General features: G+C 32.8%; 1 protein-coding gene and 1 long non-coding RNA gene across 5 annotated transcripts in view; one reads left to right on the top strand and one right to left on the bottom strand.

Moving 5' to 3' along the window:
- Positions 1–25,955, top strand: LOC145291431 (uncharacterized). The gene is made up of 3 exons (XR_013869414.1): positions 1–118; positions 22,109–22,258; positions 25,678–25,955. It is a non-coding gene; the product is annotated as an uncharacterized LOC145291431 (long non-coding RNA).
- The window catches only part of LOC145291429 (PMS1 protein homolog 1-like), a 104,753-nt gene continuing 84,724 nt past the window's right edge, over positions 6,579–26,607 (bottom strand). For 3 of the 4 annotated variants that reach the window (XM_080137266.1, XM_080137263.1, XM_080137265.1), the window contains 5 exons: positions 25,949–26,106; positions 20,476–20,679; positions 14,864–14,994; positions 10,741–10,913; positions 6,579–6,937 (listed from right to left, as the gene is read on the bottom strand). In XM_080137266.1, coding sequence (XP_079993392.1) covers positions 6,740–6,937; positions 10,741–10,913; positions 14,864–14,994; positions 20,476–20,679; positions 25,949–26,106 — 864 coding nt within the window. In that variant the 3' untranslated portion in view covers positions 6,579–6,739. The remainder of the gene's footprint in view (positions 6,938–10,740; positions 10,914–14,863; positions 14,995–20,475; positions 20,680–25,948; positions 26,107–26,607) is intronic. The other variant, XM_080137264.1, reaches the window with a different exon arrangement.

Genomic DNA, 26,607 nt, shown 5'->3' on the forward strand with positions numbered 1-26,607 from the left:
CAATTATAAAAGCAAGAGCAATAAGCAGCATCTTCCTTTTCGGGCCAGCTTTCGGGAGGCGCGCGCTCGCGCGTGTCATGTCCCCTGCTACTATGTATGGGGCACGAGCTAACAGACAGTATGTACACTTTATACATTTTCTATCTCAATGGCCTGGATTGACTTTTTCTCATTTTCTCTTTCTATATATACTACAATAGACTTTCCTTCTCACCAGCTAACAGCGAGAGACGCACACCAAACTGGATTGACTTTCTTTCTCTACGACAATAGACTTTCCTTCTCACCAGTAAACACCGAGAGACGCACGCCAAACTAAACACGTGTAGTAGTACCCTTTTCTTTCATTTGTTTGTTCACGAAATAAATCCTAGTTCGTTTAAATCAAGTAAACGCGTTCGTTTCTTCCTCAAAGCAATTTATTTTTCCTTTTTCAATTCAAATCGTTTCTCCTATTTTGTACGACTGGGGGATATGTATAATATATCCACCAGTCCAATACAAGTTTCATCCTTGTTTTATTAAAGAGTTTCATTCTTTGTATATTTTTAAGGTTAAAGACTATTTTTTTAAACTTACGATAACATTTATTTTTTAATTAAAAAAAAAAAAAAAAAAAAAAGCTGCCGCAGATTCTTTTTTAAATGTTTTCATCTAATCAAAATATCGTTGGTTGATTTTTCTATTAACAGTCGCGTAAAAATTACATTTTGTATTATTAATGTTAAGAACGTTGTTACAAAAAAAAAATGCTGTAGCTTTCTTCCTTTAATGTTTTGATTTAATAATATATATATATATATATATATATATATATATATATATATATACCGTCGCATTGAGCGTCTTAAATTATAACATGAAAAAATGAACGAATCTCTTAGTAAAAGAGAGTTGCCTCCCTCAGCGCAAGGACAAATTGTAAAACAGCGACCGCTTAAGAAGGCAGGGAATTGAAAGCTGGAGAAAATTAGTATAAATTTAAAAAATTACGAAAACTGATCCAGTAGAAAAATAATTGCAAGTAAAATAGAATTTATAGAATTATATTGTATTTTTTATGTGCAAGAGTTGTGCGACCAATTCAGTATGACTATAAAAGGAGATAACTCATGATTTAAATTAGGTATGACCATAATAAAGGCGGAAATTTCGACACCCATACAAATAATAACAGTAAAAACTTGTAAAATAAAATTGATTCATTCTATTTTTTATTTATTTATTTTTTTTTTTTTTTGCAGTATTCTCAAGAAGAAAGATCCTTTAAAAAATCTTCTTTTTTTTTATACTCCGTCAAATCAGTGGATTTTCAAAAAATTTCCCAAAGAGCTAAAAACGGGAAAATTGGAACCGAATGTTATTTCTACATATTTTTTAACAAACTAAGAAAACGCGATTTTTACTCTCAAAAATCAAATAATTGATCAATTTCGTTATTTTTTACAAACTTATTTAAAAAAAAAAAAAAAAAAAAAAAAGGTTGAACTATATGTAAACAGAAATAAAATAATATACAAAAAAAAATCTATTTTGCCACCCCACTTCCACTTCCCCGCTGCGGAAGTTTTGGGGGGCGGGAGGGCATCTTATTTTTTTTTTAGATATCAAAATATACTGGTATGATGAAATAAATATTTAATTTTGGATCACAATTGTTGACAATTTATACGATCTTTATCGATTTTTTTTTGGGGGGGGAGAGTTAGTTTTTAACTTAAATGACTTAAGTTTCACGATTTTTTTTTAAATTATTTAATATTTATTAGGTTGGTGCAAAAATAATGTCGTTTTTTCAATAATGTCGTTTTATTTTTTTTTTTTTATTTTTTTTTTTTTAAATGATTGAAGTTTTCAAGGTTCGTGAAAAAAAAATATGGAAGATTATGCATAAACAGACAATCTTACTGTTAATTTTTTTTTTAATCGATGCCGTTTTTTCTTTTTCTTTCTTTTTTTTTTTTTTTTTTGAATAGTGAATAATTTAAAAAAATATGTTAAGAAATTGAATGTGAATAATTTTTTCGACGGAAGCCAAATGACGCAGAAATCTGTTTGCACGTTGTTGCTAAACATCATAGTGTTACTCATTTCTTTTGTCAGAACAAAAATATAATTTCGAAACCAAGTAACTGAAACAATTATGATTTAAGAGTTAATTAAATTTCTTTATGCATGGAATGTTTTACAATTTGTTCATATTAAATACAAATGTGACTTTTATTCCATACAAAAATTTTGTATGGAAAATAAGTTTCTGATAAAAGATTTTCAAGATTTAAAAAGCTTAGTTTAAGAAATTAAAAATTGATATTTCCTAGAATAAAGAAGTATTAAATAAAAATAATGAAAATCTTACATTTTCAGGCAACAAATTACAATACTGAAAATTGATATTAAAGGAAATTCTGTCAGTTAACGGTTCCATATCAAATCGAAAGTTAATTGTTGTCTGCTAAAAATATTCCATTTTTCTGAATAACGTATTTATATATGTCTTTTTCATAATATTTCAAACCAAAGGCAAGACTTTTACTGTTATATTTCACTTGAATAAAATGATTGAACAAAAACCTTAAAAAGATATAATTTATATTAGGACTAAGTTTTTTTTAATGTTTTATAAGACCTGTTTTTTATATTTCTTCGACGCCATATTAATTTATCATTTTTTATGTTTTGGTTATTTTATGAAGTTCAAGTCAAATTTCGTCCATTTTATTCAGTACTAGCGGGGGTACCCGGCGTTGCCCGAGTGTTTGTTTCCGGGACGGGGGGGGGGAGTTTTAAAAAATGTTATGGTAGGTAAGTAGGAAGGATCAAACCCGGAGTCATGAGTAAAAGTAGGAAAATAAAGTGTGAAAAAAAAAACAAAAAAAAAAAACATCTGCAACGTTAACAGTTCGGCCACCAAGAAAAGTCCATTTCAGTTGTTTAGGGAAAAAAAAAAAAAAAAAAAAAACGACTACGGTAGGTCGGCGCGAATGTGAAAATATAATGTGAATTGTCCAGCACGCTAACCACTACGCCACAGAGCACTGCAGCTTAGTTTAGTGATTTTAAATAACTTCACATGAAAGAACTACGAAGCCAAACCGGTGTTCTCTTCTCAACTGTTCCTTGTGAACGATCCCCAAACGGTGTTAAGTGGTGGCAGGGGGAGGAGGAATTTATTAGAGAGAAAATATTTTACCACTTCCATTGATCTTAACCGATTTTGGCCGTGATTTCTCAGCAGAAAAAGTATAGAAATCTAAGATTATCGAGGAATTTGAGAAACAATAAGCCTATAAAACACCTCAGATATTGTTCTGCCGTTTGTGCATATTATATTTGCATGAAATATCTTGATTTTTAATCCTATTAATGTCAAAATCAGACGGGAAAAAATGAGTTCATTTTATTTATATAGAAGATAGATAGAAGAAGATAGATAGATAGATAGAATAGATAGAAGATAGAAAGAAGAGAAGAGAAGAGATAAAATAAAGAATGTTTATATGTGATTTAAACCCTGATCCTTCCTCTTCAATATAAAGTAAAAATTACGATGAATTATTTCACTTTACTAGTTTTTACTTGTATTTTTTGTTGTGGGTATCGAAAATCAGAGTCATACCTTATTTAAATTAATGGTCGGTCATTTCAAAACATTTTTAAAGAACATAATTGTGGATGATTTTTTTTGTTAAAAATACATCTAGCAGATCGATTGGATTACTTTTTGTATTTTTTTTTTTTTTAATTTATACTTTATAATTTCGAAATTTATAATTTCGACGTGACACGAAAATGTATTTCAATAAATAATTAAAATTCATAATGCTTGTAAAATTAAAGAATTTTAAAAAAATTTTTTATAAACTCTTAATCTCTCTTCACACACATCAATCAATGTAGATAAATTTATAAAGAAAAAGGAAATATTCCTAATGGTTACATTATTTGTTTTGTTTGGATTTTGTCCTTGTAACTTCAAAAAGTTTACCGCATTATTTTAGGTTTTTATTAGTGTTGGGACGATTCCAATACAATTCCCGATTCCGATACAATTACTGAATCCGATTCTTTATAAATCTCAAAATGTTTAACAATAGAGTTGTTAGTTACTTTTGATTACTGTAAAAAGAAAACACACATTAAATATGCAGATATTTTCTCGAGCATAAAAGTATACTTGTGGGGGTGATCTATAGCTGTTAGTTTTACAGGTAGTTTAAAAATCAATAAATAGTTATTTTATCAGCAGCGGAAGATTTTAATTTAAACAAAATTATATTAAAAGAAAAAAAAAAGACAATTATAAGAATCGGTTTTAGCATCGAAAAATAGAGAAACATATTTCAGATTCCAATACCCCCCAAAATTCCCTGATTCCCAATTCCAATTAATCGTTCCAACACTTGTTTTTTATATGTTAGAGATATTTAAGGGGGATTTCGGTTTGGGAGGGTTTTTTTTAGGGATTTTAATTTGAGTGAAGCACTCTTAGGATGAACTGGCCCCAGAGAAAAACTTTCATTTAGAAAAGGTTCACAGTGTTTATAATCAAACGTGACAAAAACGATAATGTTATACGATAACCAAAAAAAGAATAAGGAGTTCAGAGGGCATATATTCACAAAAATATTTTATATATGTTCAAAACAGAAGTTTACAACAATAGGCTAATTGGTTGGTTGGTTGTTTTTGTTTTCAGGTTATTTAATGCCGAATCCAGTGACTTTGAAGAAAAAATTTTTAATAGAATATATTTGTTTTTTTTTTTTTTTCAAATCGGCTTCTATTTAACCCATAGTTGGGACCCTAACAGGTACTACCACTCCAGGTCAAAGTGGACCTGGGAGCAATGGCAATTAAAGGGTGGCTCCACACTCTCCAAAGCCGGTAAGCTGGGGCCTCACCATCGGATGTAGTTTAAGTACAGCAATAGGAAAAACATAGAATGTTTGTGAATATTTTTAGAGTTCTTGTAAAAACAGGGGAAAATTCATTAGTTGAGATATTAAAGAAGTTAGAGATGATAGTTTAAGAGTCATGCATTACACGAGTCAGAAACTCATAATCAAAACGTCTCCACTCAATTATATTTCATTGGAAGTTGTCAATAAGAGTCAATGTTCATTGTATTTTTTATACTAAAAAGAAAATTCAGTGATAAAGGCTAGTAATATTTCAATGGATGAGTTGGTTAATAGTGAGCAGACGATACTAAGGGATTCAAGCAGTCAGTTTGTGTGTGTGTCACATTTTGTAAGCGTGAGTATGTGAGTGACAATGTATGATCATGTGAGGATTATGGCAATTAAATGGAGACGTATATGAGCACTGTCTGAAAACTTTTTGTTGGTCTCAACTGCTTATTGAAAGAAAATCTGGCTTTTTTAAGCATTTATGTGGCTCCCAGAAAGACAATTGAGAATAAAGTCAGAAAGTTCTCTGATTGGTCCAAAATAAAATTGTGGTGCTTATCTAATCTTTTTGGAATGTGACATCTTCGTGCAGTGACAGGTGCATACAGCAAAGATTTTTCTTGAAAAAAAAAACATTTTTTTTATAGGCCCAATTCTAGATAAGCACCAAAATTGTTTTCATTAATTCAGTCCTGTGCAAATTCGGTGCACAGAAACGAGTTTACGCATTTCAATTTTGGATAACGAAGAGTAAACTTTGGCGCTGTAGATACAAACTATGCATTCTACATTATAATATATTAAGAGAGACTGAAGTGAGGAATGGAAAGAGAGCAAGCAGTGTTCACCTTATGCTTTTATTAGCTCTTTATTTACACAACAAAACAAAATGCTATATTATTTATGGTTACAAATAAAGACTCTTATCATCTTTATGATGTCACTGAAGAGTTCTATAATAAAGGGAGATAACATAACTGAAATAACTTATATGACTACAGGAGAGATGAAGTATAAAGAAAATCAGCCAATTAACCAATGTCCTTCTTTTTATATGCATACATACACAAAATTTATAAGTTTCTGAAGAAAAGGAAATAAGAGGAATTTCAATTGTCTGAGAGAAAATTTGTTGATTTTGAAAAGTAACATGATCTGTATTTTTTATTGCTTTTCAAAACAAATTGCACAAAACTAATCCAAAGACATATAAAGCGTTTTATGAGCTCCTTTCAGATTTTTATGCACTTGGGATCAAGAGTGTATGCCAAAACTTCGCCCTTACAAAAAGATTTTGGTTCTTGTTTTAAATTTGCTCTACATAAAACACAAAAATAAAGAAAAATCTGTACAATGTATGTATCCATGACAAAGCAAAAATATATTTTAAAAAATCATATGAATTGATCAATTTGATTTTTATAAAGAAAAACATTTTTAAGCAATTAATGGGGATTACAACAAAAAACTAGTAAGTCTAAATTATTGTTGAGTTTATTGTTTCTTGATTTTTTTTTTTCAAAATGGCAGTCACTCCTCGGGTGTTCATAAAATTTGATTTAAATATAGGGTGAATTATGGACAAGAACCAAAGTTCTTTATTACAAGTTCGTGAGCAGATTAAAAACTTCAAAATCAAAATTAAGAAAATTATGAAGAATATTAAAATTATAAAAAAAAAATTTATTCCAAAAATAATCGGTTTTACATCATCGATATTTTTTTCACAAAAAATACAATGACGACAAAAGCTTCAACATCCAACGGAAGAAATTCGGACAGAAAAATAAGCAAATGCAGTGTGTATGTCTGATAAATGTGCAATGTTAATTGACAGACTGTTGACTCTCCAACAAGCTTTCCTGCGAGAAGGGCAGGTCACTGAGGCTGTAGATATCGTGAAGAAAAGGTTTGTCATGAAGGCACTTCCACTTTCGATTTGTGGCAAATCTTTCGATCAAATCAGATATGTCATCCCGTGACGAGAAAGGTGGTGAGCTCCGTGCCATGCGAACAGCTTCCGACTAAAGAAAACAAGGAATAGACAAATAAAGATTACAAAGGCAAAATTTTACTTTGAGATTCTCCTAAATTGTAACAGTACTTAATTCACGATTAAACATGATAGTTAAACAACATGCAGGCCATGTTTCAAAGATATATTAGCATATCGACTATTAGTTACACACAAGTATTGTTAATATTCATATAAAAAAAAAACGTCTTCAAAATTTTTAACTCTTGTTCAGGGTATTTTAAATCTTTTAATAATCAATTGTGAACTCTCTAAGAGGTGTAGTATAGACATTTAGTAAATAGATGCAAAAAGAAATTTAAACCTTTCAAAAGGTTTGCTAAGGAAATAGGCATAAGTGAACTCTAGAATATTTACTTTATCATAATTTACAAATAAAAAAAATTTAATTTAGACTCTGAGAGTTAATACAAAATCTGGGAATGGGATCCCTAACCTGCAGTTCTGTGACTATTGCTTTTATGTTGTAAATAAATAATATTTTAATAAATACATTCTGTTTGATTTTTTTTATTGTCAAGAAAAAAAAAAATTAAAAGAATCAATTTTGGAATCTCTATCTCTAATATTATATTAAAATCGCTTTTTATGTATGTGAGTCTCTTCCTCATAGGTTCCGAAATGGCTGAGCCTATCTTTTGCAAATTTCAAACAAAGCTAATTTATACGTCTGGCAGTGTTCTTGGATATGTTTTATACAGAAATTCATCCGATAAGTATCGAAAATTGAAAAAATTTCATCTTAAAAAGTCTTTCTCTTTTATAGAAAAAAATGAAGAATTTTTACAGGGGAATATTTTACGTTACACCGACAAAGGGAAATAATAAAATGTCAGCAAATCATTTTCAAAAATCGGAAAAAATCCGATCTTAAAAAAATAGTCTTTCTTTCTTATAGATAAAAAAGAATTTTTACAAGGAATATTTTACGTCATATGGGCCAAGGGAAATAATAAAATTTCAGCAAATTATTTCTTCTAAAAAAAAAAAAAAAAAAACAACATTTATTCTCACCTGGAGATATAGCTCAGTGGTACATTATTCAACTACAGATCGAATGATCCCCTGGTCAAGCCCAGGTGTACTTCAGCATTTTCAATTTTTTCTTATTAATGAGTTCAATTTACGATAAAAGCAGATTAAAATCGCAGCAAATCATTTTTTTAGTTTGTATATTTTAAAACTAAACATTAATCAGAAGTGACTTTTCCAGGGCATTCATTGTCAAGCCCAAATATCAGCTGACATGATATTATAAACAAACACAGACAGATTTTGATGAATGACATTATAATTATTATTTTTTTTATTTATTTTTTTTTGCAAATTAATCCACTGGGTAAATTATTCATCGTAATATATAATCAATGGAGGAGTGATTCTATAATAATACATACGCAATCTGCATAAATTAAAATATAATGTTTAAGCGTATTGTACGACCGGGCAATGCTGGGTAGCCAACTAGTCAGAAATAAGGCTCAAATTTTTCCAATTCTGATATTTCAAAACTTTTCACATGAGAATTGAATAAAAAATTTTTCTTTTAACTTGATACTCTGTAGAATAGCAATAATCATCATCATGGTTTAATGTCCATCTTATATGCATTGGATAGATTTAAAAAACTGACTTCCTAACTAACTTATCTCTGGTCAGGTCTTTATTTATCCCTCTTTCTATGTCACCTCAACTGGTCTATATCTGCTGACCATTTGTACTATTTGGATTATTTGAACTGCTGTCCTCATCTCCAATTTTATTTACACAATGTTTCAGCCAATTTAAATTCCAATTTTTTTTTAGAATGTTTCATCAAAATCAAGAATCTTTGTCAAACTCTTGAATCTTTGTCAAACTCAAGAATCTTTGTCAAACTCTTGAATCTGCATGAAATTTTGCACAGAACCCTTTATTTACTCTAGAATGATCTTGTCCCGTCAGTCATGTATAACCCAACCACCTGTGAGGGTCAAAATTACATCAGTAACAGTTGATTTAGAGCTTTTTATTATGTGAACAATCCCGGGCAACAACCGATAGTCTTGCTGACCAAAATTGTTTGGTTGAAGAGACAAAATACAAGAAGGAAAAATAACTTCAGGAATGAGGAAACTGATAATAACATGAATAATAATATTGTTTCGTGGCGGGAACTGTTACATGGTGTCGAATAGTATTGTTTTGTTTTGGATATGATCATGGGTTCAAGGTTTTAGGACTTTGCTGTGTGGGAGACTTGTGTGGAAAAATTAAATTCATCATGTTGGAAAATTACTCAATTAATATGCACAAGTGATTTAGCCAATTTAGCCAATTAGGACGAATCCAATTTTGACGTAATGAAGACGGATTGGCTGCATGAAAAACCCACACTTCTTAAACCCACACTGTCACCTCTCTAAAAGAGAGTGTGCAGAGGATTTTTTCACGTCGAGTCAATCAAATTCGGTTGACCAGGAAGTGACCTTTGACTGGGGGGAAACTGGAGTCTTCATCAAGTTATACATGATTGGGTAGAAATGTTAAGTAAATTGTAATTGTGTTTTTTTAGTATTGCCCTTGTTAGTAGTGTGTGCTAATTCCATCAGTCATAACCTGGTAAGAATGCAGAAGTTTGTAATTGTATTCTTTATTGTACTGAGAATTGAACCTTCAACCTCAAGAAGACTGTTACTTACAACTGATTATGATTGGTTCGGAAGTGGTTTCAATCGTATCACATGACACACATGAAGAGAGTTGATTGGTCAGTTGTTGGATTTTATGGCATGTTTACTGTCATCAGATCATGTTTTAATAAAACCATAAGTTTTGTATATGATAGGTTTGTAGATTGATTCGTTTTGTAGGTGTTGCTAACAAATTGTTTGCAAATAACAATTCTTATTTGATCCATAGACAGAGCTCTGACAATTACGAACAGTTTGATTTAGAGTGGATCTGGGAGTAGTGGTAAGTACGAAACTAACTCCCATCTCTAGATTCAGCTTTGTGTCATTTCCAGATAGAACAGTTCAGAGGGTTTGGAGGAGAGGGGATGGTTGATAGCGTGTGAAAATAGATGTATAAAAAAAAGGTAGGCTGAGAAAAATTAATTTTAAGATGATGTCCCATGGAGTACCTTTCTCAAGAATACCAAGGGAGTTTAGTATCTTGCCCAAAGACAAAATTCTATTTAATTCATGGATGAAACTTTGCCAAATATCTACAACTACGTTTCAGAGTGGGCGTGGGAGTAAATGACCCCACACTTCTCAAACTCCCTAATTTAGGGACTCATCACCGAATTAAACTAAGGTCATGCCCAAGATTCATACACATGGAAAACTATTATGGAATCTGTTCTCCAGAATTGTTTGATATATTCACTGCTTCCTTTGTTACAGCTTGTTTGATTCATTGGTCTAGTGGTCTCCATCAATTCGCTTTTTAGACACTCCATTGTAATACAGTTTCCTATACCAATAGTTTATAGAACTCTTCCTGCTGACTGTTTTCCCCTTGCTTATAGCGTTGGTCTTTTGCAATAATCATCTTTCATTCTGGTTAGCTTCTTGCATAAAACAGCTTCATGCCTTGTCTGGAGCAATTTCCATGAAAGGAAAAAAGTTGAAAAAAAGATTTGAAACTCATTCAAGGAACCATTCACACTCTGACTTCAATGGGACTGTTAAAGTTTAATTTCACTGAAGTAAAATTGATCCCATTGAAATCAGAGAAGATCCAGGTTCAGGATCATCACAGAGGCATAAAAGCTCAAAGAATACATATTCACAGAGACATGCATACCTTTAATAAATTTACAATCTTCAGCGGACGACTTTGCATCAACGATGTGGATGGACCTATCGTGGCAATATTCTCCAAGACTTCATGTAAGTCTTTCATCCCGTACATGGGTACAGATGACGTTAGACCGGTGATCTCGACCTGACACCCTTCTAATGATTGGTCAGATTTTTCTGCAATAAAAAAAAAAAAAAAAAAAAAAAAAAAAAGGAAAATGTCATTATGCTAAAAAGCTCACAACCTCTGACAGTGGATTTTTATTCAGAAATCATTTATTGTTCACATTTGTCGATTGAATTACTAGATAGAGTTTGAATTACCATCATTGCATATCTTTCATCTCTCTGTACGAGGGTTTGTCAGGGCAACTTGAAATGAGGATAATTCATTTCACAGGTAAACTCGGGCCAAATATACGAAATATACAAAAAAACATAGTATCCAAAGCCTAAATAAAATCCAGCTCCAACAAAGAATGGTGCACTTTCTCCTAGTGATGTGACTTCAAATAACAGCACTAGACTGGATACTCCATCAATATCAAATATTAAAAACCGACTTTTTGTCAAAGTAAATAGGAATTTTTTTTTTTTTTTGCATTTTAGATATCAACATATTTATCATATATCATTATTTAAGTGGAGTAGAAATAGACCTTCCAGCCGTCTTGTAACTCTTGCTTTCCTCACATTCCATGAGCAATGTTTCTGACAAAAGGGGAAGAATTGCTGTTTTCTGAGTCAGAATCTATCCATCAAACACTTATCGCTTTTGTTTTTTTTTTACTCCTTACATCAAGTGGTTTCATGCCTTGTTTGCAGCGATTTCCATTAAAAAAAAAAAGGTGTGAATTTTTTATCCTGGAATCCAGTTAATCCAATAGACCACAACAAAGACGTACTACAACAGTTAACTGATCAATTGAGGAGAGGAAAAGGAATAATCTTTACTCCTTTGTCAACTCAACATTTGAGAGGTAAAGAAGATCTTTAGTTGCACACACAGATATCGATATATCTCATATAGAAATCGAGTGTTAGCCCAAGGACAGGGGTCCCTTGATTTTTGAGAACTTCGACTGAATAAAAAATGAAGCAAAAATGTCAAAAATGAAAAAAAAAGTTAATAGACACTCCATAAAATCAAATACTAAAAACCGACCTTGTGCCAAACTCTGCCCTCATGGGGAGGCAAGTAAATGGGTATTTTTTTCTGCATTTCAAATATCCACCATATATCACTATTAGAGAGTAGAGTAGAAAGTGGACACAGCACATTCCATTAAAGTACTTGTAAAACAGGCACAGGGATGCAACATTGCAGAGATGGGACAGAGGTTGGAGCTTAGCCGACAGTGCAGGATTTATTAGATTTGAGACTTTTTTGAACTCTGTCTAAAAGTGAGACAAGTGATAGATGCATCAGTCCAGATGTGGCAACAATAGTTCATGCAGGGGCGAATTATGGCCTTGTAAAAATATAATATCCTTTATTGTATGAGTAATTTTCTAATATGGTAAAGGGAGTCCACCATCTTTGCAGCAGCTTTATGAGTTAGTCGTTTTGTGATATTGTACACACTAAAATCATTTCAGACTATTTATTTGCAAAACAAGCGAATTTCGCATACAGTGACCTTACAAAAAAGTTGACATCAAATAACCAAACAATTAAAACGATTGTGAAAATAGTTTTCCGCAAAAACATTTCCATGTATAATACGCAGAAGAGTTTGAATTACATACTAGAAACCATACTCAAATTTCTTTGGTCTTTTTGCATAGGCGTTTGTCAGGACAATCTAAAATTGAGGATACTTTAACCTACAAGTAAACTCTGACCATATATTCAAAATAACATAATATTAAAGGTGAAAATGAGATACCCTCGACAGATATACACTGACTCCTACGAGGAATGGTGCACTTTCTCCTAGTAATGTTACTTCAAATAACATTATTAGATTGGATATTTCACAAATATCAATAATTAAAAACCGACCTTCTGCTAAAGTAAATAAGGGACTTTTCTTCTTTTTTTTTTTTTTTTTTTTTTTTTCATTTCAGATATCAACATATCTATCATATTTAAGTAGAGAAGAAAGTAGACCTTGGGTTTATTTCCAGCAGCCTTGTAACTCGCTTTTCTCACATTCCATAAACAATGTTTCTGATAAAGGGGGAAGAATTGCTGTTTTCTGGGTCAGAATCTATCCATCAAACACTTATTGCTGGTTAATTTATCGCCTTTCATTTTTTAGTTCCTTACATCAAGTGACTTCATGACTTGTGTGCAGCGATTTTCATAAAAAAAAAAGTATGAATTTTTTATCCTGGAATCCGGTAAGACCAATAGACTACAACATACCTATCATATATCAATATTTAAATGGAGTAGAAAATAGACCTTGGGTTTAAATTCCATGCTCAACACCATCCTCGAGTATCTTCGGTCTCTCTGTACAAGGAATTGCCAGGAAAAGATGACATAAAGATACTTCATGTAAATCCTGACCAAATATTCAAAAGAACATAGTTTTCAAAGCCCAAATAAGATCCCATCGACAGCTATAAATTGGTTCATACACAAAACGGTGCACCTTATCCTAGTGACGTTACTTCAGCTAACAGCTGGATACTCCGCTAAACTAGATGAATTCTTGTCCTGGAATCTGGTTAGGGAAAGAGACTACAGAAAAGATATACTACAACATAGTTAACTAGTTAGTTGGGGGAGAAGGAAAATTTATGTTCTTTCAAAAGAATTGAGGAATAGATTACACATTCCTAATATAGTTGACGTTTTGTGCCAGAATAAATTTAAGGTGGTGTAAACATGTCAAAAGGATGGACAATGTAAATCCAGTTAGCAGATGTAGGTTTATCGAGGTTGATGGATTTAGATGGAGGGGTAGACCATGTAAGACAAAGTTAGTTAGTTAAGGATGATCTTAGGAAGTTGAGATTATGACCTGACTTTGCACAAAACCGAGAGGCCTGGAGAAGATCCGTCAAACAAAACCGACTAACCCAAAGATGATGATATTTTTTTAATTTTTTTTTTTTAACTCACGTTCACCCCTAACAAGGCTACTTGGATGTAAGGGGCTATTATTTGATCAATGAGAATCTTATGAAGAAAAGGGACACGCCTACAATTGAAAGACACAAGCTTAGTCTTAACAAGATGAAACAAAACAAACCATTTCTTCCCCAAATTCATAACAAAATTCAGGTCAACTTCTAGCTTAGCTGAATATTTTAACTGATTCAAGCAAAATAACTGCATTTTTAACTAGCAGTTTAGCTCAGCTTTGCTCGGGCCCTATGTACTGTTCATAACTTTTTATGTGCATAAGTGTGTGTGTGTGTGTGTGTGTGTATATATACATATTAAAAAGTTTGACTCATGTCCAGGTAACCTACATCTAAAATTTCAAGTGTTTAGACCCAAAACTGGTGAAGGAGTTTGGTAGAGTCTGCAAAAGTCAACTCCTCTTGGCAGCCAAATTTTCGCCCAAAAACTGATTACAACACTTGCTGCATGTCTGAATACCCATTATGTAAAATTTCAAATGTTTAGACTCAAAATTTACTGAATAGTTTGTTAGAGACCACAAAGGTCAAATCTTTTAAACTTTGACCCTTTGGTAGCCAAATTCTCGGCCAAAAATCAATTAAAAAGCTTTCCCTATGTCTGAATACACTTTATGTAAGATTTCAATGCTTACACCCAAAATTGGCTGGGAGGTCATTTTTTTTTTAAATTTGACCCCAATTTTGACCCCTTAACATTTATTGTTTTAGGCTCAAATCAAGTTAAAAAGTTTTATCCATGCCCAAGTAACCGACATCTAAAATTTCAAGTGTTTAGACCCAAAATTGGCGGAGGAGTTTGGTAGAGTTTTCAAAGGTCAAATCGTTGAACTTTGACCCCTTGACAGCTAAATTTCTGGCCAAAAAGCGATTAAAAAGATTTTCCCAAATCTCAATACCCCTCATGTCAAATCTCGAGTCTTGTAGACTGAAAATTGACAGAGTTATTTAGTAGGGAAATGTACACCCACACACAGACAATTTCATTTTTATAGATATATAGATAAATTAAAAGAAAGGAAACAAACCTTTGTAAATTGCCACAGTGAAACCATTGGCGGTCAATCGTTGGTCAGCAACAATCTGATACGAACATGTTGCATGATTTTCACGTCTCAAAGACAATAAAGTCTTCCAAATTCTTTCACCTCCTGCTAATCTAAAACAAAAATGAAAACATAAAAAAATGTTGGTTCTTGTCCAGAATTCACCCTATATTACCATGGGGTAGAGATTCAGTACCACCTCCAATGTCTTCCCTGGACAATTTGATACATATAATTTAAATATTATCAGAATAGGAACAGAACGCCTTTTAAACTACAAATTAATGTATAAGACATGAATTCAGTGTTCCAAAATTTCAGTTTCTTCCAACTAAATTATGAGGCGATACTGCAGTAAAAAGTATATAGAATATGGTGTTATTAATATCATATAGACGTTGCACGATCAATGAATTTTTCAGCATTCCACATTTTTATTGTCATCGAAACCATTGAAATTACCCATTTTTAAATAAAATCAATTGATTGGCTGCTCTAGTTAGGGACCCACCCAGGAGGAAGTTTCACATACGTCCCCACAATGATCCAGTCCAAAATAAATTATAGTCTATATTCCACTGTAGAGAATCTATTGTTTATTTTATAAAATTATTTTTATATATAACGGCTGGAATTAAAGTTTAAAAAGCAAAAGACAAGCATCATGGTTCAATTGTGCTCTAAAAAGAAACATTAATTTCAAATGCACCGCTGTCATATCAAAGAACCTACTGTTAATTTTATATGCCTGGCCTTTCTGCTTGTATGATAATAAAACTTCTCAAATCACCTCCTTCTTACATTAGATTTTTTTGATTATCAATACTTATCAAAGATATTCCGATAAAAGACATATCTAAGAACTCTGCCAGGTTCATAAAGTACATTCGTGTGAAATTTCATAAAAATCAGCTCAGCCATTGTGGAGTCTATAGGAACCAAACTTATATACACAGAAAAAGTTCCTTTTAGTAGAGACGTATAATACTTCTAGACTTTTCCATCATCTTCCTCAGAGAGAAAATATTGTTTCATAAACTTCATATTCTTCTGAAATATATACATTATACAGGGTGTGTCAAAGAAAAGGGATGTTTTTTTTAAAGAAAAGCAATTCAAAATCAAAATTTAACGTGAAAGACAAATCAATAACAACAAACTAAACAGCAACAAGTTTTAAGACTACCTTCCTCACTGCCTATCCCTTACTCAAGGAGAGCAAGGAGCGTTCTAAAAACATCCGTTTCCCGTGACTCACCCGGTATTAATCATTACTCATAAGGTCAATCAAATCTATAGGCACGTAGGTGTATAGAAGAAAAAAGACTCAAAGTGAAATGGATTATTTGCTTTCTTACTGTTAATTTGCAATTTCTAAGGAAAATAATATATATAAATACAGGGTGAGTCACAGGAAACAGATGTTTTTTTGTTTTTTTTTTAGGAAAACAACTTCAAAATCAATAACTAATCAATAACTAATTAACTAAAACAAAAATTTACATAAAAGATAAACAAATAACAAACTAAACGGCATCTTAAGCAAGTTTAAAAACTACCTTCCTCACTCCTTATCTTAGGAGATCAAGGAGCGTTCTAAAAACATCCGTTTCCCATGACTCACCATATATCTATAAAAGCGAAAATGCATGTATGTGTGTTCGCTTTTTCTGTATGTCAACAAAAGGCGTCTTTTAGAGAAGCGGTCGCTCGCTTCACAACTTTTTAAAACTTTTTATATCACATATAAATCGTAATATCTCACAGTTAACAACGAAACTCGCCTGTCTATTTAATTTGCTTGATTTCGGGAAGATAAATATTCAACATTTGTCGCTCGCCGCATGTGGGTTAGTCTTTTTCCTATAACATCTTGGGGAAAAAAAAAAAGCATTCAGCAGTAAATGAAGGTACTATCCCGCAGTCAAACTTGACCTCGTTAACTCATTAAAACGGGCACCTGCTAAATCCAAGTAATTAAATAAATTCAAACGTGTTTCCGTTAGCATGTCACGGTGGGGCAATGGTTAACGTTGCACATTTTTTTTTTACACTTTTATTTACAACTTTGCCTCAACGGTTCGGGTTGGATCCTCATACTTACTTTTAGAGATAGTTAAGTTTTAAGACTACCTTCCTCACTGCCTATCCCTTACTCAAGGAGAGCAAGGAGCGTTCTAAAAACATCGGTTTCCCGTGACTCACCCGGTATTAATCACGAAGAAATGAATTGAATTTGGGCATGCACAGACAGAAATAAAAATATATCGGCGAGTTAAAATAAATATTTTGCATTTCAACTTCCGACATCTGTCTGTATGCATTATTCATCCATCCAAACAGATATTTTACTCGTTATAAACCATCCTTAGTGCATGATTACTATTTCCTGTTAATTTCAGTGTTTTGTGATCAGTAGTTTAAGAGTTTATCGGTTAAATATTCATACATACATACATATATCTACTGCTTTATTTATATAGATAAAAAATTAAAAAGTGAAAAATGAAAGGATTTCCTCGATTTAGCTCTGTTGGGCGAGGTATGAAAGAAGTTTTATTTTTTATATTATTTTTGCAATTAGATTTACCCATTGCCATATTGTATGAAATAACAGGTGATGGTTTCGGTTTTGTTCCCTTCTTTTCCCTTCAATTAATTACTTTTTGTTTTTAATATACTTTCTTTCACCTCTATATCCTGATCTAACCAAGGCCTCATTATAATATTTTTTCTTGCTATTATATATATATATATTTTCATTATGAGATAATCCAAATATTTTTTTTTATACGGTAGGTATAATGGCTTTCTTCATTAAAATTAGATAGTTTGATTTATAGTCAATATATATATATAGTGTATACAGCATAATCAAGTTTGACACACCAGTTCCCATCAAATCACCAAAGTTAAGCAACAATGAGCATGACCAGTACCAGATGGGTGACCATTTGGAACTTCCAGGTGCTGTATGTGCTCTCCGCTTATCTCGGCATTGTTTCCAGTCGTTCTGGACTTCTCCTTGCCACTGTATTCAAGCAGTGCCGATTCAAGAGAGGTGTGGTTGGAGATTGCGCAAATCTTGCCACACAATTACTCATGCAGCTGCCCCTACAGGGGGTATCCTTTGTCTTTCGAGACTGTACGGAGGCATCGGTCGGTCATATATAGTGTTTGATTAGGTTTATGGTATGGTTCATACGTATTAGTAATTAAGGGTGACAACTAAAAGGTTTACTATTTTACGATTTTTTTATTAGTGATTATTTTTAAGTCAATATATAAAAAAATTGTTTAGCAAGGATTTAGCTCTGTTGAACGAGGTACGAAACCGGTTAGCTAGCCATTTCATTTTTTACTTTTTAACTCTTTATGTTGAATGAATTTGGTCTGTATATTGCTATTATGAAATTCTATACCCCTAAAAATATGTGTGCATGTACGTGTTATAAATATTAATAACTATTTTTATACTAGTGTTTCATGCTTTTGCAATCATCAGTGCAGGAAGACGCACAGACAAACACACACAACATTTATATAGGGTGGCACATTAGTCATTTTACCATTTTGAAATAAAATATATTTTTATTAAATGCGTGTAATTTATTCATTCTTACTTTTTCTTTTCCCTCATAGTTTAAAGATTGGAATTTTATTTTGATTCATCATATGAAAAAATGTCACGTAAATGGCTTCTATCTTATTGAAAATATATATATATATATATATATATATATATATATATATATTATTTTTTTTTTTTTATTACATTTTCACCCCAAACAAGGCACATTGCCACTTTGGTGTAGGGGGTTACTATCAGGGACAACAACTACTGGGGTACTATGTAGAGATTTGGGCAGCAAGATGTTGGTTCACGTTGCACTTGAACTTCTGCATGTCAGTACAGTTGGGGAAGCAGTGACCTGGAATGGAATTCCAAAGTCTAGCGGTTCTGGGGAAGAAACTACTGGAGTAGAAAGATCTTTTACATCTAGGGATCTCTACAGTGTGGGGGTGGGATTTTGCAGCTTGTCGAGGGTGTTCACATCGTGGGGGCACAAGTGCTTGCAGTTAAAGTGCTAGACTGACTTATGCGTCATTCTGTATTTAACAAAAATATAACTTATGTCAATGCTTCACATTATTATAAATTAACTAAGGAAAAAAGAGGTGTGTGTTATAATATTAATAATTATTTTTATACTAGTGTTTCACGCTTTTCCAATCATCAGTGCAGGAAGACAAACACACAACATTTTAAAAGGGTGACACATCAGTCACTTTATTATTTTGAAATAAAATATATTTTTATTAAATGCGTGTAGTTCATTCATTCTTCTATTATTATGTTTTCTTTTTCCTCATAGTTTAAAGACTGGAATTTTGTTTTGATTCATGTATGAAAACATGGTTGGTTGGTTGGTTGGTTGGTTTTGTTTTACGGCATATTAACCCTTTTCAGGTTATTTAATGCTGAATCCAGTTATTCAGAAGAAAAATTCTTTAACTGGATATTTTTTTTTCAAGTCGGTTTCTATTTAACCCATAGTTGGGACCCAACAGGTACTACCACTCCGGGTCAGAGTGGACCTGGGAGCAGTGGCAATTAAAGGGTGGCTCCACACTCCCCAAAGCCTACAAGCTGGGGTCTCACCATCGGATATAGTTTAAGGTTATATCCAGGACTGTATGAAAAAATGTCACGTAAATGGCTTCTATCTTATTGAATAAAATATTTCATTTTAAAATGCTAGACTGACTTATGCGTCACTCTGTATTTAACAAAGATATAACTTATCATGTCGATGCTTCACATTATTATAAATTAACTACTTGCCTCTGTCGCTACATGGTTAAAAGTAACAAACGTAAAATCCGAATCAAAGTATATCAATAAAAATTTGCCTGGATTTTTGGGAGAAGGAATTTTTATTATTTTCAAATTCCAGATTTGATTAATCATCTTCTTGAGATGCCTTGTGTGAAACTTGAAAACCATCATGGAATGCAAACTATATATCCCTAGAATTCTAACAAAGAGCTGGGTGGTTCAAGATTGCATGACGCAAATATCTGAACAAGCCAAGATGTGAAATACGATTGTTTTGGTTCGCGTGTATGAACGGTACACACTTCTAATTTTCGTCCTTTAAAAAATATTTTCAGTGAATTATTATCGAATGGAAACTAATTTTCAAGTTCAACAGAACATACCTGAAGAAGGTCGTAAAACAAAATGAAGAAAATGTGACAACAACCATGATGAGTAGGACTATGAAAACAGCATATTCTTTCCCTTTTTTTGATTCCCAGGTATATATCCATTGATATCTTATATGTGATGTGGTTCTCGGTTGATTAATTGTGTCTAACTGTGTCAGATATATACTCGAGAGTCAAAACAATGAAAAGAATATGCTGTTGTCATAGCGCTAATAATGAGGAGACCAGTCAGAAAATGTTAAATAAAATGATAATATATGATCAGAAAAATAAGGATGACTGGTAAAATTTATCTAAAGAGGATGAATTAAAAGAGTATAAAATAAAAGAGTATATAAAAGACTATGAAGGTAATAGATTACTTATTATTGAGAAGAATCGGACTCTCGAGTCGGTCTGCATTCACTTGGAAGGATTCCATCAGGCGTTGGTATATCAAAACTTCATCGACTCTGTGAGGATTCAATAACGCAAGTCGGGCACCTTGATGGCAAACCCAGGCACCACGAGAGGGTATATATCCAATCGGCACCAGACGATCAACAGACGTCCAACTACACTGACTGCTAAAAAAAAAAAAAAATTAAAAGAAAATAAAAAATTAGTTTCGTTTTACCTGCAGATTGAAAATTTAGTCAAACGAAAATCATACTGCCATGGAAAAAGTTCCTTATTCTGTGAAACTATCGATGTTTGCTCCACCCCACCCAGTATTAGAAAGTAAAAGGTAAGAGAGAAAAACAATGTAACAAAACAAAAAAAAATATGTTTATCAGCTGAACAAAGGTATAGGAAGTTGCTCACCAATGCGCACAAAAGAAAGCTGAAATAGGATTGTTAATCAAGGTGTGGTAGTAATTAGGGCCAAGGAGCTCAAGATGATTAGAGTTAGTTTACGGTCACTTTTAGAAGTGGCAGTGAGTTTTATGATGGTTAAGGGTAGTTTACAGACAGTCTTGGGTTTGTGATGGTTGAGGGCAGTTTCAAGTTGGAAACAGTAGAAAGTAGGTCATGGCTCATAGTAGATTGAGATAAGCTAACGTCAAAGAGACCTTGATAGACTATGTAGATATAAATGTTAGCCCTCTGTTGTTTCTTATGATAGTGTCATACATAGACCAGAGCCCAACTGATGTCAATCGAATGTGTTTTCTGTTTTCTTTGGAGTTATTTTACTTTATTACTAGCGGGATGCCCGGCGTTGCCCGGGTGTTTTGTAGATGTAAAAGAGAGAAAAAAAATTTGGTAGAGAGGTAGGCTCAAAGCCGAAGCCTTGAGGCAAATAGTCTGATAACTTACCATGGTGCTACAAGGGCAGGGAAGTGCTAATGGTTGAAATTAAACGTTCAAAAAAGCAGGTGGTTAAACGAACATCAACATGTGATTTTCTAGGTCAAACATCACGCCATAGTATAACCCCTATAGGGTAGCTCAGATGCACAGGCTTAGGTGTGAGATGGAATTGAAGTGTTCCCTCTTGGCGGTCTGTCTATCAACATAAGTGATCGTCTGTTCTGCTTAAGAATTATTTTTATGGTTCTCATTCTGGCATAGACACTTGTTTTGGTTTTCAATTCTTGGGGGAGGGGGGGGAGACCATTTTGATTATCTAGCAAGAAATAGATGTATTCTTTTTAAAACATCATCATCACCATCATTAGAATTCAACCGTGCGAATTCCCCTGAAATCATGTCAATGGGGCCACCCAGACGACATGCTGTCTCATAATCAACTAGCAAGGTTCGCCCAGCCCCCCATCGGGTCACAATATTAGTAAAGAAAATGAAATCACAGTGCGAATTTTGTAACATAAAACTTGCTGAAATAAAAGATACAGACAACTTCCTTTCGTAAATCATAGCTATTATAATCTAAGGAGTATATAAAAAGTTGTAAGAAACAGTGACCCCACCTCCCCGAGTGTCCCCCCCAAAAAGCTTTTGGCGGACATACGAAAAAAAATGCACACACACATTTTCGTTTTTATATTATAGATTATGCTTGTGAAACCGTGTGTACTATATCAGCATCTGCCAATGAAAGAAACAATGGCACAGATAGAAGAGAAGATGAAGGAGAATAAAACCATAGCACACAACATTGGGGGCCGACAATTGTTGTCAAGCGGAGAGGAGTACCACATGGTTGTACAATTATTTTTAGTATCTTTTTCTTGTTTTTAATTCACTTTTCCATTGAAATGGTTATACTTGTTCAATTTTCTAACGCTCGTGTTTGGATTGGTCAATCTTAGTTGTTTCCAGCTACCAACCATTTCTGATTTTATTCACAATTTTTGTGGATCACCTTTCTCCATCAAAACCAATTTCCTTAGTATTATTTGCATTATTCAGACTACTGTTCTCATCCAGAGCATTATTCTCACAATGTTTCGGGTAATGTAAATTTTAACCTTCTTCAGGTATATCTTGTTGAACTTGGGAAATCATCCAGCATTGCCCAGTCATAAAATATGGTTAAATATGATATATTATTATAAGAGTCAATTAAAAAAAAAAAACAGGACTTGGGTGCCATCTTATCGTGTTATTAAAAGAAAAAAAAATGCTGTGTGGCACAGTAGATAGCATACCTGGTAAAATTCAATTACACTTTACTGGAGGTTGATGGTTACGGGTAACACCCAAAATACAATTGCAAATTACTTAGGACTTCTACCTAGTCATGGCTTATGGAACAAGAACATGAGACCACTGTGGATTTAATAAAGTGTGGTATTTATTTGCTTCCCCACTGAGCAAATTAGGCACAAGGCCGTTTTTTAATGTGGAGAGTGAAAGGGAAATGGGGACCAGCTCCCCGGAGAATAGGGGAGCTGAATAGTGACAATTGGTATGAAGGGTTTCTCCTACATCGACCAATAACTTACATGTGGGGTTGCCCCCACATATGATCTTTGCTTGACACTTGTTGCCCAGGCCCCGAAGGGCCCGGGCCAGGTAAGGTGTTCCATTCAAAATTTCATGCAAATTCCATAGTTCGACGGAAAGATTCCATAGTTCGACGGAAAGATTCCAGAGTTCGACGGAAAGATTCCAGAGTTCGACAGAAAGATTCCAGAGTTCGACAGAAAGATTCCAGAGTTCGACAGAAAGATTCCAGAGTTCGACAGAAAGATTCCAGAGTTCGACAGAAAGATTCCAGAGTTCGACAGAAAGATTCCAGAGTTCGACGGAAAGATTCCAGAGTTCGACGGAAAGATTCCAGAGTTCGACAGAAAGATTCCAGAGTTTGACGGAAAGATTCTAAGATACACCTTTAAAAGGTTGGAGGTTACGTCAACCAAAAATATGAAAATAACACTGCAGATGGGAGCAGTAGTCTGAAGAATCCAAATAATATAACCACATATCATTAATAATATTACTACTAGTATGAGTACACTTTGACTTGGATTATTCATCTTACCTATCTGCAAATGATATTCACAACCTTCCTTTTTCTTTTCTATTATAAAGAGGTTTTACTTTTCATAATGTCCCAAACAAAAATGGCTGTACACTTAACGATATGTCTTTGATGTCTACAGAAGAACAAATCAGATATAAGAAGCATACAACTGTCCTCTGATCTTATATCTATGTGTTTCTGATGACAATCATATTAATTTGATAATATGAGATTCAACCATGCTGCTTATCCTTGTACACAGTATAAAACAATGATCACTATTTCAACTTTTGAGTGCTTCGAGTGCTTCTCAAATTTTGTAAATGAGAAAATCTTTATCAAAATAAATAAGAAATTTTCAAACATTTTTTTTTAAATTAACAAATGAAAACGCTTAAAATAAGATACTTATAAATGTTTATAAATACAAACGAGAAAGTTCCGATTTTTTTTTTTAATTAACAAATGAAAATGCTTAAAATAAGCTATTTATAAATGTTTATAAAAAACGAGAAAGTTCCGGGTTTTTTTTAAATTAACAAATGAAAATGCTTAAGTATTTACAAATGTTTATAAAAAAAAAAGTGAGAAATTTTCAAATTTTTTTAAATTAACAAATGAAAACACTTAAAATAGGCTATTTACAAATGTTTATAAAAACAAATAAGAAATTAAAAAAAAAATTTTTAATTAACAAATGAAAATGCTTAAAATAAGCTATATACAAATTATTTTTATGTTAATAGATTACAGAATTTTTTAACTAAAATTAAGTCATTGAATTTTAACTAAACAATATATATACAATGCACTCAAACATTAAAATAGTGCTATAGTTTAAGGCCAAAAACATGATTAAAATTATGCTATTTAATTGATAGGTGCTGATGTGACTAAAAACACAAATGAGAATCACATTCCAAATAAAAATTGATAAACTTCAATATTAGGCAAAAATAAGTATTTCTCAACAAAACTTTTAAATCATCAAGTTTGATTAAAAATAAGTTAAAAATTGTGGAATTGTTCATTCATTCCCGATGTTGAACCTAGCTCCAGTCCACAGATCTACAGTGTTTGCTGCTGGTACCTAGGACTGGCTCGTGGTTTTCATTGCATATCAGGTGAAGTCTAATATTCACAGACCCACAGTACTATTACAAAGGATAGTTATCTTCTTTTTCAAGTCTCAAAGAAATTAGGGATTTATAAAACTGGTGAAAAGTGACTGTATTAGTTAACACATTCGCCAGAGTCCGCGACGATTTGTCTTCTACAAATACATCCATAAACACTGTGTTCTTCGAGATGATTCAAACATTTTACACTAAATAAAAACACTAACAAATCAGAACATTACGTACTGCAAGACTACCACTTCTTTTACATTTTTGTCTTTTTTTTATTTTTTTTTGGGGGGGGGGGGGGAGTCCATTGCTCCACTAAGACTATAAGAAGCATGCATTTTCTCTTTTTATTAGACTTTTCCGTTACAACCAATTGAGCCACAGCAATGCGTGGCAGGGTACAGCTAGTATTGAATAAAGTTCAGTTTCAGTATAAATTGAATAATGTTGCTTTATTTTCTTGCTTTTTCAATGCAATTTTTTCAAGTAAATAATAAGCAAATTTTAGTCTTTTAAATCTATGAAACAACAAAATGTTTATTCCTATTATTTAGATTCATCGAACTACTGTTCTCATCTTGAGTGTGATTTTCAATATGTTTCAGTCGATGTAACCTCAGACTTTCTCCAGGTGCATCTTGTTGAACTTGGGAATGTTTCTGTCTAACTCTGGAATTTGGACAGAATTTTGAACGGAACCCTTTATTTACTTCATGGGGGTAGCATGCTCTTGTTCTATCAGCCATGACTGAATAGAGGTCCTAAGTAATTTCCAATTAATCCAAATAATACGAATAACCAATCCTCATCTCAGAAATTCATAAACATCATTTCAAGATGTTTATTTTCTCTTTTCAATTAATTCTCATTTTTCTGGGTTTTTTTTAATTAATATTGAATAAGTTCTGTTTTTCAGTATAAATTATGTTTCTTATTTCTCTCTTTTTCAGTGAAAGTTTTTTAAGTTTTCTAATGCTTTTGTGAAAAAGCTCTCATTCATTATCTTAATTCTGACTACTCAACAGATCTTGCTTGCAAGGACCCTCAGGTATGATGTCATTTTTCAGTAGTTAGGCCTACTATTTACGAAGGTCACAACTGGCTGCCCATCACTATCTTGACCGCTGCAGACCATCGTGTATGATCTACGTTCATCCAGGATTCTATGCATTTTACTGGAGAAGCTGGCTCAACACATCTTGTTTGAATGCCGTCTCAAGTCACGAGCAATGCTGGATACAATATCTAATATATACAAAAAATGTACAAGAAAAATAATAATTAAAATTGTCAAACCTTGAATTATATTCACAGGATAGCTTTTCTTTTAATTGAGCCATACTAAACTGCACCTTTTGCACTTTGATGCACCGTCGTTTGAGAGGTGGTTGAATAGACACCTTAGAAGCCTTGCGTAGTTTTTCTCGTGCTGGCGTATGTCCAGGTTTTTCTTTCTGCAAAATAATAAATATTCCGTATTATTTGGATTCTTAGGACTACTGTTCTCGTCTTCAGTGCTGTTTTTACAACGTTTCAGTCAATATAACCTCCAACCACCTTTAAATCTATTTTTACTAACACAGGAATCTTTCTGGGATTCGCACGGACACATGGTGAAGTGAATAAAGTACTTGATAAAATTCAGTTGTAAAAAAGTACACTTATGGAGGTTGAGGGTTCAATCTGCAATACAGGCAGCACTCAAAATGCAATTGCGAATGAGTTCTACCCAATCATGGCTGACGAAACGAGAGCATGCTAACCCCAGTCGAAATTCCATGCAGATTTCTTAGTTCAACAAAAAGATTTCCAAGTTCTGAAAGATATGCCTGAATACGGTCAGAGGTCACATCGATCAAAACGTTGTGAAAATGATACTTCGGATGAAAACAATAGTCTGGTGAATCCAAATAATACGAATAATCAATCGTTATCTCAACAACTCAGAAACGTAA

This window comes from Euprymna scolopes, chromosome 12 (assembly GCF_053919585.1).
Source record: "Euprymna scolopes isolate OS-2025 chromosome 12, ASM5391958v1, whole genome shotgun sequence".
NCBI classification, from domain to species: Eukaryota; Metazoa; Mollusca; class Cephalopoda; order Sepiida; family Sepiolidae; genus Euprymna; species Euprymna scolopes.